Consider the following 12,535-nt stretch of genomic DNA (forward strand, 5'->3'; position numbering starts at 1 on the left):
TAGTGAAGTAACTGGCTTAGCAGAAGGCATCTGGAGGTGAGGAGCTGCTACCGCAGGTCGTCTGTACCAAGAGCAGAGGAGACCAGAAACACGGGTTTCTCCTCCATGCTCAGCACACCCTGGCCCATACAGCACAGGACACTGGCTCCTCTGGGAGACTGTGGGACCCAGACAAAGGATACAGCAGACTGGGCTTCATCCCTCCAGTCCAGCTCCCTGATATACATCCAGGGCAAAAAAAAAAAAAAAAAGTTAAAGACATTCAGGAGACACAGACAGCTGATTCTTAACTGTAATTAAATAATTACAAATTTTTGATTTCTCAAGAAATATGGATTTTTAAAATTTCTCATTTTTTCAACATGGAATTTTGCTTTGTTTGCTTCCTTCTTTTTCATAACCCCTATCCCCCGAAAGCCATGACAGATCAACTAATATCTCGAAGAGAGCAGGTGAAACTGGGACAGGTTACGTATTCAATTTAATGAACAACAACATCATTACTATTACTAAGTGCCTCCCCGACACCCACTGGAGGTCCTTGGGGATTGGGGAGAAGGAGATGCCTAGCACTCTTCATTTTAGGGACCCGGGGAAGAGCCAGCTACACTTGCAAGTACGAGGGGTGGGGGGATGGGTGAAACAACGCGCGGAAAGAATAGAGTAAGAGGGAGACAGATGGTGTGTGTGTTGGGGGAAGGGATCAGAGATCCTGGAAAACTTATGTTCCCCGATTTGCAAGAATGTTTCCGTTTAACCACTTCTTGCCTGACTCCTGATTCTACAAGAGAGAAGCCGGGAGTTATAAGATTGGGGACACCTGTGCCAAGAGCCCGGCCACTCGGGGTGGAGACAGCCCGGAGCGCCGGGAAGCCGAGGCAGAGCGGGGCTGGCTCGCACCTCCCGGGGCTCCAGCCTGGGTCCGGGACCCAGGTAAAGTGCGGGCTCCCATTCCTCCCGGCAGGAGCCGCGAAGGGGCGGCCGGCGGTTGGGACTGTCCCACGAGGGGGCGCGTCTCGAGCCCTAGGACCCGCCCTCGCGGCGCTGGGCGCGGGGAGGGGACGCGGGAACCCTGGCGCCCGGCGCTCCGCCTCCAGTTTCCGGGGCAGCGCGGTTACCTGCACGGCCCGAGCCGCACCTGGCGCAGGCAGGAATCGCAAACCGAGCGAGCGCTGAACGGCGGAGGGAGAGCGGGGACAGCGCCCGGCTCGGGGGAGCGAGAGGCGGCGGCGGCGGCGTGGAGGCTGCAGGGCGCCGCGCGCCGCGGAGGAGGACAGGCGGCAGCTGCGCTCGGCTCGCTCTGCCCCGCCGGCCGGGCGCGCACCCGGGCCCGCACCGCGCCGCTGCGGGCGCACATGGCAGCGTGAGAGGCCGGAGGCGGGAGGAGCGGGAGGCGCCGGGCCGGAGCCGCAGGGCCGCATGGACAGCGCCGCCACCCCGGCCGGCCCTCACTAGGGGCCCCCAGTCCGCGGGCGCCACCTTTCCCCCCCACCACCCCGATCATGGTGCCTCGGCGGCCGCCCGAGCCGAGAGGAGCCGGCCAGAGCCGCTGAGCCGGGGGGCCCCCGTGGCGGCCGGGAGCTGCATGGGGGAGCGCGGGCCGCGCTCGAGAAGATGCCCCGGCCGGAGCTGCCCCTGCCGGAGGGCTGGGAGGAGGCGCGCGACTTCGACGGCAAGGTCTACTACATAGACCACACGAGCCGCACCACCAGCTGGATCGACCCGCGGGACAGGTAGGATCCGTGTGGCCCCCCCACCCCTCTCCTGCCCCAAGGGCCACCAGCCGGGACGGGGCGGGGGACGCCGGGGAGCTCTGCCAGCCTCTTGCGCTGTCTTCAGTGTGCCCCCCCCCCACCTCCCGTGCCCTTCCGCACCGCCGGCTCCTGCCGGGTGGGCAGCTGGGAGGAGGGGTCGGCCGGTGATTTGGCCCAGGCTACCCGCTCACCCGGCGCCATCCTCTGAGGGAGGACTCAGCCCCCCGCCGGCACCTGCCGAGAGTTTTGACCTTAAGCTCTAGCCCCGCCTCCCGCCCCCCCCCCTTAGTTAGGTCGGGCGGGGGCTGGGGGAGCGATCTAGCCGAGTGATGCTGGGGCTTCCCGGGGAGGCTTTCCCCGGCACGGAGTTGGGGGGGGAGCAGGGGGGATGGGAAAGCATCTGGTTTGGAGGGGGGTTGTAGGCACCCACGACTCAGCGGGAGGCTGCTGGAGGAAGGACACTGCGTGCCGGGGAAGGCAGCCCGGAGTGTGATTTTTGACAGGTGCCTCCCAGGCTCGGAGAGACGGGCGCAGCGGCATTCTCGGGGCCGGGAGGCCGACAGTGGGAAGGGGAGGAAGGAGCGGGGGAGGGCTGATCGGGGAGACTGGTTCTCCAGGAATCTCACGGCAACTTGGAAGCTGTTAGGATGTAGATGGAGGTGAGAGGCCGCCGTAAAGCGCTGCCCATCGTCTCTCCTCTGGGGACCGGGGTTCCTCAATCCTGCACCAGCGCGTCCTGACCTTGGTGGGCACCACGCCGGTTGGAGCACTGGATTTTTTTTTTTTTTTTGCTGAGGCAGGTGGAGTGTGAGATGGCCGGTGTGGCTCTTAGCATCCAGACTTTCTCTCGGTTTTGACTGCTTGGCGTTTTTTTTTTGCAAGCATGAATATCCGGGGGGCGGGGGGGGGCGGGGAGGAGGAAGGACCACCCTCTGGGACCGCTGGTTGTCCTTTGCTGTCATCTCTGTGCTCAGTGTCCCAGGAATGTGGAATTTTCACCTGGTAATTGTGACCTTGGGTGTCAAGTGCTGGTAAAGCAATGAAGCTGAATTGCTTGGCTGCTTCATCTTGTGGGATGGGAATGGAGGCTCCAGAAGTCTAGGATGGGGTGTGTAATCAAGATGAGAGTTGAGAAAAAGAAAAACCAAGAAAGAAAATGTGAGCTGAGATTGCTCATAGTTTCTGTGAGCACTTTGGTTCATTCATTCAACATGGACTGGGTGTCGCCTCTGAGTTCAGTACTGTGCTGAATGTCTCATCAATTTAATCCGAAAGAGACATTTTTTAATGCTGAAGAGCTCAGTGTCCCACGGGCAAGCTGCTTTAACCTCTGAGCCTGTTTGCCTGTTGGTCAGACAAATGATTTCCTTGGAAGGGAAAGGGTAATAGTGGAACTCTTGAAAGTGGAAGGGATATGGAAGATCAGGGCCCAGCTCCCATTTTCAAACATGAGACAAATTTTGAGATCCGGAGGTGGGATGGCTTGGGGGTTTTGATCTTCTCACCACTCTGCCTTTTGCCTAATTCTTTACCAGCTCTGAAATTCTTGCCTCCACAGTCCCTTGTCCTCACCTAAAACAGACACAAGTTCAAGTTTGTGTGTCCTCCCCCATTTTAGGTCCCCGCAGCCGCGGAGTTCAGTGTGCTGTCAGCAGTTGAATGTCGAGGGCATTCCTAACTCACCCCAGGTCCTGTATCTGGGAACTTCTCTGAGGCATGGAGAGGATAACACAGCTGCAGAAAGCTGCTTAAGCAGCAGTCATTCTTTACCCTTGGAAGAGGGCACGCTGTATAGCTTCCATGGAAAACTGACTTGGCTAGAGCATAGTTTCCCAAATTTCAGTATTATGTAAACCACCTTTTTTGCTATATCACCTGTGTTATTGCTGACTTAATACTTGACATTAAATCAACCCAAGCTGAATTCTTTTTAGCCACTTTTGCAAATGGGAAACTAGCGATGTCTACTGCTCCAAAGAGAAAGGAACCTTTAAAAAGTACAGTGGAGGGAGTGGAGGGGAGAAGTGCCTTTCTATTTGAATTCACTCCTGTGGCCAGTCCATGGCCCCAGCAACAGGCCTCTGCAGCCTGTGTTTTTAGGCAAGAAATGGAGAGGAATTAAAAACATAATTGGCGCTTAAGGAACTGCTCACTTTCTCTGCCTTGCTGTTCACTGGTTTTACACTGTGCCTTGGTATCTCCGGTCATCCCACATGCACCAGCCTGGGGTGGGGCCCTTGATATTGGGGTGCTGAGGATTTCTGAGCTCACTCTTGCAGTGAGCCAACTTTGAATATTTGGGGAAACAGCTGAACAGAGGGCGTCCACCTCTGCCTCCCTGGAATTCCCTCCCGCACACCCCAGAAGGGAGTTCAACCTTCTCACCCTATCTGTGTGGCCTCAGGCAAATGGCCTGACCTCTCTGAGGTGCAAGCGTGCCTTTGGTGAGAGATGAAAGTTGATGAGATGGTCTCTGAGGTCCCCTGCCAGTTCTCAAATATGTACTCCTTATCCCCCCTGATTCCATGGCAGAATTGGGAAGGAGGCAGTAGGCAGGAAGGTGAGGGAGCTGTAAGTAGGACGAAAAAATTGAACAAAGCTAAACAAGAGCCAGACTTCTTTGGGGTGGTGGGGTTGGGGGGGGGATAAATTCTGCCAGGGTGATTACATCTCTGCAGCTGGTTAATGCTATGAAACTAAATATCACATAAAAGAAAAAAGATTCTGCTGGGTGTGTGTTTGTCTGTATATCTGTGTGTGGATGCATTTGTCTTTTTTTTTTTTTCCTTATCTGAATCCAGGAGATATGCCTGGGTGTGTGTTTGTCTGTATATCTGTGTGTGGATGCATTTGTCTTTTTTTTTTTCCTTATCTGAATCAAGGAGATATGCCTGCCCATTCCCCTGAATTTAAAAGAAGTAAGTCAAATGGTCCTTCAGTTAGAAAAGTGATTTCTTAGCCACCGAGAGAACAAAATAGCGTCTCGGGTTACCAACCCTGAAGAATGTCTTGGCACATTCCTCCCTCCGGGCCTGAGCTGTTTTGTGTGCTGTCCGCCGCCGTGGAGGCTGCTGGGGGTAGGGAATCCAGTTTTCAGCTTCCCCTTTCACCAGGGGGTTGGCAGAGCAGCCAGGCAGCCAGCCTTGCCAACTCTCTCCCCTTCTTACCCAGGGGAAGACTGGGAGGCCGAAATTCCTGAGGATGGTTGTCCCAACAACCAGAGAGGGGCCAGTGGGCAGCTCGGGGCCCTGCCGACTGGGCCAAAGGCTCCGCCAAGCTCTGCGGGCTCCTCCTGAGGTAGGGCTGGTCTTAGAAGGTGCCAGGTCCGTGGGGAATCAGGTGCTGCTGACCTGGCCATGGAGCAGTACCCCTTCAGCAGAATAACCCCGGATGCTTCTGGAAGCTTCCAGCCAAGGGCCAGCACTCCAGGTGTATTTAACTTAGTGGTATGCAACAACAAACGCACTGATTGTTCTCTGAGGAAGAATGGATTGTTGGAACTGGCCCCGCCAGAGAAGGTTCCTGAAGCCTAATTCCTGCTCTTCGGTGTGTGTGTCGGGGGGTGGGGGGGACGCCGTGTTCAGACTTTCTTCCAAGAATCACCTGGGAGCTCTGTGGGAACAGTTTCTGTGTCTGTGTGATCAGTGCTGGAGGCCCACGTGGCTGGCAGGCCTTGTGGAGAGAACCCAGCAACTTCTCTCATGATATGCAGAGGAATTTTTGCCAACCCTGTTATTACAGGAACAATTCACAGTGTAAAATGTTGGGCTTTACAGCAGGCAAAAGATCTTAATCTCCTTCTGGTCACAGACCCTTAGAAGCTTCCAACAGAGGTTAAGGACATTTCTCGAAGAAAAGCATGAACAGGGCTTTTGGCACATCTTTTCAGGGGGTTCGCCAACCCCAGATTCATAACCCCTGCCATGGATTATCACTCACCCCTACCTGTATGCCCTCCTGTTTAGCTGAGACATAATGATTGAGCACTGACTGTATTCAAGCAGTCTGCTGAGCACTTTACATGGAGGATTTCTTTTAATCCCTCTAACAACCCTGGGAGTAGATTATCTACCTGAGAAACCTCGAGGCTTAGGGGGCCTAAGTTTGGAGAAAACCACTCAGCTTCTGAGGAGCTGAGATGCGAATGCCAGGCGTGTCAACTCAGAACCCACATTTCTGACCACTCAGCTGCCTGGAATCCCTTGCAGAATCAAAAACCTCTGCTCTACTGCCTAAGGAATTCAGCCTTGGGGAATGGAGCCCGGACAGGCATGATTTCACTTACCTGCTGCCATTGTGGTGTGGCCAGGTCACAATTATTCAGAGAGCAGTATAGAAAATGGAAAGAGGGGGCTTCCCTGGTGGTCCAGTGGTTAAGATTCTGCACGTCCACAGGGGTTGTGGATTCAATCCCTGGTTGGGGAACTAAGGTCTCACAGGCCACATGGCGGGACCATAAATAAACAAATAGATAAAATTAAAAACAAAAGAAAATGGAAAGAGTCTTTGAAACTGGCATCTTTGATCTGTTGCTTATTATCTGAGTGACCTTGGCAAGTTATGTATTCTCTGAGCCTCAGTTTTGTCTTTAGGATGGGATGATATACATCAGCTGTCAGGAGCATGAGCATGAGTGTTATGAGCATGAAATAAGTTAAATTGGGCAGGGAAACTACCATAGAGCCTCACATAACAGTAGACACTTGGGAATGTCAAATCTTTTAGCTCTTACTAGAAGGTCAGTAAAGAATCTGCCTGCAATGCAGGGTCTTTCTGGGTCAGGAAGATCCCCTGAAGAAGGGAATGGCAACCCACTCCAGTATTCTTGCCTGGGAAATCCCATGGACAGAGGAGCGCAGTCCACGGGGTCACAAAGAGTCGGACCGACTAGCGACTAACACTTTCACCTAGAAAATACTTAAGTTAAAAGGAGACCAAGTCTCCATCCAGTTCTGTTCAGTTCAGTTCAGTCACTCAGTCGTGTCTGACTCTTTGCCACCCCATGGACTGCAGCACGCCAGGCTTCCCTGTCCATTACCAACACCTGAAGCTTACTCAGACTCATGTCCATCGAGTCGGTGATGCCACCCAACCATCTCATCCTCTGTTGTCCCCTTCTCCTCCCACCTTCAATCTTTCCGAGCATCAGGGTCTCTTCCAATGAGTCAGTTCTTTGCATCAGGTGGCCAAAGTTTTGGAGTTTCAGCTTCAACATCAGTCCTTCCAATGAAAACCCAGGACTGATCTCCTTTAGGATGGACTGTTTGATCTCCTTGCAGTCCAAAGGACTCTCAAGAGTCTTCTCCAACAGCACAGTTCAAAAGCATTAATTCTTTAGCGCTCAGCTTTCTTTATAGTCCAACTCTCACATCCATACATGACTACTGGAAAAACCATAGCTTTAACTAAATGGACCTTTGTTGGTATAGTAATGTCTCTACTTTTTAAAATGCTGTCTAGGTTGGTCATAGCTTTTCTTCCAAGGAGCAAGCGTCTTTTAATTTCATGGCTGCAATCACCATCTGCAGTGATTTTGGAGCCCCCCAAAATAAACTCTCTCACTGTTTTCATTGTTTCCCCATCTATTTGACATGAAGTGATGGGACCGGGTGCCATGATCTTAGTTTTCTGAATGTTGAGCTTTAAGCCAACTTTTTCACTCTCCTTTCACTTTCATCAAGAGACTCTTTAGTTCCTTTTCGCTTTCTGCCATAAGGGTAGTGTCATCTGCATATCTGAGGTTCCAAATCGGGAAAGGAGTACATCAAGGCTGTATATTGTTACCCTGCTTATTTAACTTATATGCAGAATACATCATGCGAAATGCCGGGCTGGATGAAGCACAACCTGGAATCAAGATTGCTAGGAGAAATATCAATAGCCTCTAGCAGTTCTGTAGCAGTTTGCAACTGGTATGGACCTTTCTGGTCATGTCTAGCCCTCTCATTTCACTTGATGAAACTGAAACCAATGTCTTGCCCCAGATCACACAGCAAATGTCAACCCTGAGTCTCTGGTGAAAAGTGAAAGTCGCTAAGTTGTGTCCGACTCTTTGTGACCCCATGGACTATACAGCCCATGGGATTCTCCAAGCCGGAATACTGGAGTGGGTAGCCTTTCCTTTCTCCAGGAGATCTTCCCAACCCAGAGATCAAACCCAGGTCTCCTGCATTGTGGGTGGATTCTTTACCAGCTGAGCCACAAGGGAAGGCCCAAGAATACTGGAGTGGGTAGCCTACCCCTTTACCAGCCGATCTTCGCAACCTAGGAATTGAACCACAGTCTCCTGCATTGCAGGTGGATTCTTTACCAACTGAGCTACCAGGGAAAGGCCTCCGTTCTTCATTCTCTTACGTAAACTTTTCCTTGAAAATCAGACCCAGTTTCTTCTCATTCACTGTAATAATTTGAGGGTATTTTATGCTTGTGGTTTATTTTCTGTAATCCTTTTTGGCTATGCTGACGACCAGCAAGTTTCTTTCATAGCATCACAATCATGTGTGAGTCGTGTCATAGGAATGTGTTATGTGTCGAGCAAAGTACAGCAATTGCAAGTGCACTACTATTTTTGTAATCAATTTAAATAGATTTAAGATTATTGTCAGACTAATGTCACTTTCCACCAATTTACATTCTGACATGCTTTCTTAAGCGGGAATTATAACCAGCCTGCCAGGGAATTTACCCAAAGCCTCTATTCTCCATGCTTCTGCTCTTAATGATCCACTAATACCTTTAGTTTGGGCCTTTACAATTATGAGAGAGCTTTTCGTCTTCTTCCAAGGCCTGAATTTATGATCTACATGTCTCATGGGCATCTGCAGTGCCTGGGAGTATCTTATGTCATTTATTAAGAAAGAAATAAGGTAAAAAGCACGAATCTAGCTAACAGGAAGAAGTAAGAGGCTTTGGAACCCACAAATGAATAATATTAAATGTTAATATGTACTCTGGGCTGCATGTGAAGTGTTTTAAATTATGATCTCATTTAATCCTTTTGCCAACCATATAAGGTAAATAGTGTTACTCTCTCCATCTTCAGATAAGGAAACAGAGATTTAGAAAGGTTATGAATTTATATTTGCTCAAGGTAACCACCACTAGGTGATGCATCCAGGATTGGAGCCCAGGTGGTTGAACTCCTGAATCCACACGCAGATTGTGCTGTACTTAGTTGCTCCGTTGTGTCCGACTCTTTGCCACCCCATGGGCTGTATAGCCTGCCAGGCTCCTCTGTCCATGGGGCTTTTTCCAGGCAGGAATACTGGAGCGGTTGCCATGCCCTCCTCATTGTAGCCATTTTAGGACTCCAGATGCCTTGTCGACAAACTGGGCTGGAAGGTTACCATTCACTCCTAAAATGAGGCCAGCCTGCTATGGCTCTCAGGGAAAGATGCTGGCAAGGAGGCTTGATCAGAAAAGCCAGTGAAATCCACATGGTGGCTTGGGAGACCAGCGGGCACAAAAGGCTACCCTCTGGGAGCAGCCAGCCAACCAGAGCTCTGGGAGGGAGGCCGAGAACAGAGATGGAGGCAGGGAAACTCTGAAGGATGCAGTGTGTGGAAGTTCAAAGCCATTCCCAAATTGCTTGGGTAAATGCTCCCAACAGCCAGGGACTTAGTAACCACTAAGGCAGCTCCTCCATGTTACCGCCCCTCCTGCTTTTGGCCTCGCCAAACTGACCTGATTCCCCACTCCCCTGGGAGCCTGGGGAGCCGTGCTACACGGCCCTTTTGAAGAGAAGAGAGTCAGGTTGCCTTAGTTACTGGGAAGGTTGGAACGCCAAGCTCAGGTGCACAGAAGGAGAGACGAGGCTAGAATAAGTGGGAGTTGGAAGGTGGCTGGCCTGCTGCTGCAGAAGCCTCGGTCAGGTTTTGGCAGCATCTGCGGGGGTGCCAACTTCACGGCACTTGCTTGTCCATGCTGAGTGCGCCTGGAGCTCTCTCTCCAGCCATATCTGCCTTTAGGAGATGAGGATCTGCCCCCAGCTCAGTGAGGGGCCCAGGATAAGAGAAGCCCCCTTCCCCTGGAGAAATGGCCTGGGTAGCATCTCCTTGTGCTTCTGCTTAGACAGGGTGGAGGGCTGGATAGGGGCTGAGTTCGGGTGAAAAATACATGCCCTGCCTCTCCCAACACGGAGGATCCAGCCGGCCAGCCTCACACCCTTAGGTGGAACAGCTAGAGTCTGGTTGCTGACAAGCTTCTCAGCTGCCCTGGATCCCTGTTTCAGACTGAGATAAAAGAAGAGAAAACTCAGAAACTGGATACAGTGGCGTTTTGTTATTTAACCTTCACCAGCGGGCCATTAAGCCTCTGGCTCCTGAGCAGCAAAGCTCCTGCCAAAATAACGGGGCCGGGGCGGGGGGTGGGGGGGTGGAGGGGGTGTTCACTGTTGTTGTGTGGGAAGAACATAGAACATTCTATAAAGATGCTGGACCAGGGAGAGGGGGTGGAGAAGAGAGCGGGGGGGGGAAGGACTAGTGCAGTGGGTTATGTCCCTGCACAACACCCCCCCACGCCCATCACTTCTTCAGTGCTTCTACCCATGACATCTCACCACTGCAAAGAAACGGGATCTTTCAGTTTCAAATGTCTGCCAAAGAAAAAGGACCGAAGCTTAAGTTCTCCTTCAATGGTCGGCCAGGAAAAAAAAAAAATGAAGCTGCATCAAGATTAGGGACACCTTTGTTGGCTTTTTTTCTTTCCCTGCTCCATTCATCACTCTCTGGCAGCCAAGACACCAGGCCAACGGCAGCTGCTGACTTTCCCCAGCCGGCTGCCTGCTGTTGCCGGGCCCGGTTTGGTGGCAGCCCGGCTGGCCCCAGGCTGGCTTCCTCCTCGCCCAGTGGCAGTTACTTGTTGGGTTTGTCTCTGGGCTGCCCTTAGGATCCACTGACTGGTACCTGTCTAGGAAGGATAAAATATAAAGATCTGGGCATCAGGTGGCTGTTAGGATGAGATGACCCTGGGACAGCCTTCTGATCCTGCATCTGTCATGGGTTTTCTTGGGTAGGTAGGGCTCAGTGAGCGTGGCACTGTGTAGTCCAGGAATTTCTTCCACGTGCATTTGTATCACAGTGAGAACCATAACTGGCCCCTGGCAATCACGATGATAATGGTTATATTTAGTCATCTTTATCTAGTACCTGGCGTGTGACAAGCACAATCTTTTGCTCATGGTATTTTTCCTACTTTCGCAAATGGGGAAACTGAGGTTAAGAATGGCCAAGGGACCAATTCAAGGTTGCACAGGTAGAAAGGGGCAGAGTAGGAATCTGAATCTAGGTCTGTCTGATTACAGAGCCGGACTCCTGGCACCACTGCAATCCTTTCAGTGCATTTGGAGAGAGGAAAGGAAGAGGGGAGGAGAGCCAAGAAAAAGGGACCTTTTTAACTACAGAGACGTAAACAACACACCTATTAGCATATATACCTCGTTCACTATGGAGGAAAATGTTTGTGTTGCTCCAGCCCAATGCTGGTTTGACATATCACACAGTTCCCTGCAGTGGATAAGGTCTCCATAAAGATTTCCAGAGGCTACCAAGTCAAGTCCTGCCTCTGTCATTTCCAGGCAGTAGGTCACCTTGAACAAATCCCTTCTCAATTGTGTAAAGCACAGGTAAGAGGAGGGCTTAGCTACCCCTGAGGGTTGTGGGGAGAGGAAAGGCGGATCTTACTCAGTGCCTGCTACACACCAGGCTTTCACACGGGAGCTGGGACTAGTTAGGCGAGTTTACCCTTCTTTGCCTTGGTAGAGGAACAAGAACCATTGTTGCCTCCTTTCCAATTCAACTTTCTTCCTGCTGCCAGGGTTCACTTGAGCCACGTTGACATCAGAGTTTGCAAACTACCTTGGGGCACTCACTGTATAAATAAACCAATAAATTCTTTTCCCCCTGGTCTTATCAGAGGCAAGCCCTTCTTTGGAATTTCTGGAGTGAGGTGACTCTTGCCAGGGAGCTGGCACCAGGGCGGTGTGTGAGGCAGGGGTAATGAATCGCAGTGGTCATGGCTGAGCGAAAACGGCTGTTGTGGGACCTGGGGGGTGGGGGGGTGTCTCTGGAATTCGTTGATAACTGCTTTGATATCCTAGTCCTTCATTGGGGCTTCCCTGTGCCCTGCTGAAGAGCCGTTTGAGAACCTGCTGATTTTAGCGTGGAGGTGGTACAGAAGGGCATTGGTATTTATCGCGTCCCACCCAGCCTGAGTTGGCCATTCATTCAGCAGGTATTTATTGAGTGCCTACTGGGCTTCTGGCTCCGTTGCCCTAGCCGAGGATCAGAGCAAAGTCCCTGCTACAATGGGTTGTACCCTCGGGTGAGGGAGATGGGCAAACAGTTAAACAGGTAAATTACATTATGACCAGGGGCTTGGTATTTGCTAGAATTTGACCCATCTCGGGAAGATGGATGGATGACCCTGTCTTAGACACCAGTTGGTAGTTGTGGTGTGAGCTTAGATTTGGATCTGAGAGACCTTTGTGCCTTCCAAAGATAGGAATGTAAGGGTAACACAAGACTGTCTCCAACTCATGACATTTACTACAAATTAGTGAGAAACAGTCATCAAGCTATGAAAATAGAAATCCCAGGCTCTCTGAACCTTGGTTTCTTTCCTCTCCTGTTTCATCTGGACTCAGTTTAAAAATATTTATGGAGTGCCTGTAAATGGATAGAGTATCTGAAATATGCTGGGCATTATTCCAGCACTGGGGATTCAGCAGTGATTAAGCCAACAAAAATCCTGTCCTCATGGAGTTTACATTCTAGAGCAGTGAT

At 51.4% G+C, this 12,535-nt stretch overlaps 1 protein-coding gene across 3 annotated transcripts in view; it reads left to right on the top strand.

Annotated features, from left to right (window-relative positions):
* Nucleotides 1–759: 759 nt before the first annotated feature.
* WWC1 (WW and C2 domain containing 1) overlaps nucleotides 760–12,535 on the top strand; it is a 158,285-nt gene continuing 146,509 nt past the window's right edge. For all 3 annotated transcript variants that reach the window (XM_081503780.1, XM_081503781.1, XM_081503783.1), the window contains exon 1: nucleotides 760–1,733. In XM_081503780.1, the coding sequence (XP_081359906.1) occupies nucleotides 1,615–1,733 (119 nt within the window). In that variant the 5' untranslated portion in view covers nucleotides 760–1,614. The remainder of the gene's footprint in view (nucleotides 1,734–12,535) is intronic.

Source organism: Giraffa tippelskirchi, chromosome 6, assembly GCF_054371585.1.
Source record: "Giraffa tippelskirchi isolate mGirTip1 chromosome 6, T2T-mGirTip1v1.2.pri, whole genome shotgun sequence".
In the NCBI taxonomy this organism is placed as follows: Eukaryota; Metazoa; Chordata; class Mammalia; order Artiodactyla; family Giraffidae; genus Giraffa; species Giraffa tippelskirchi.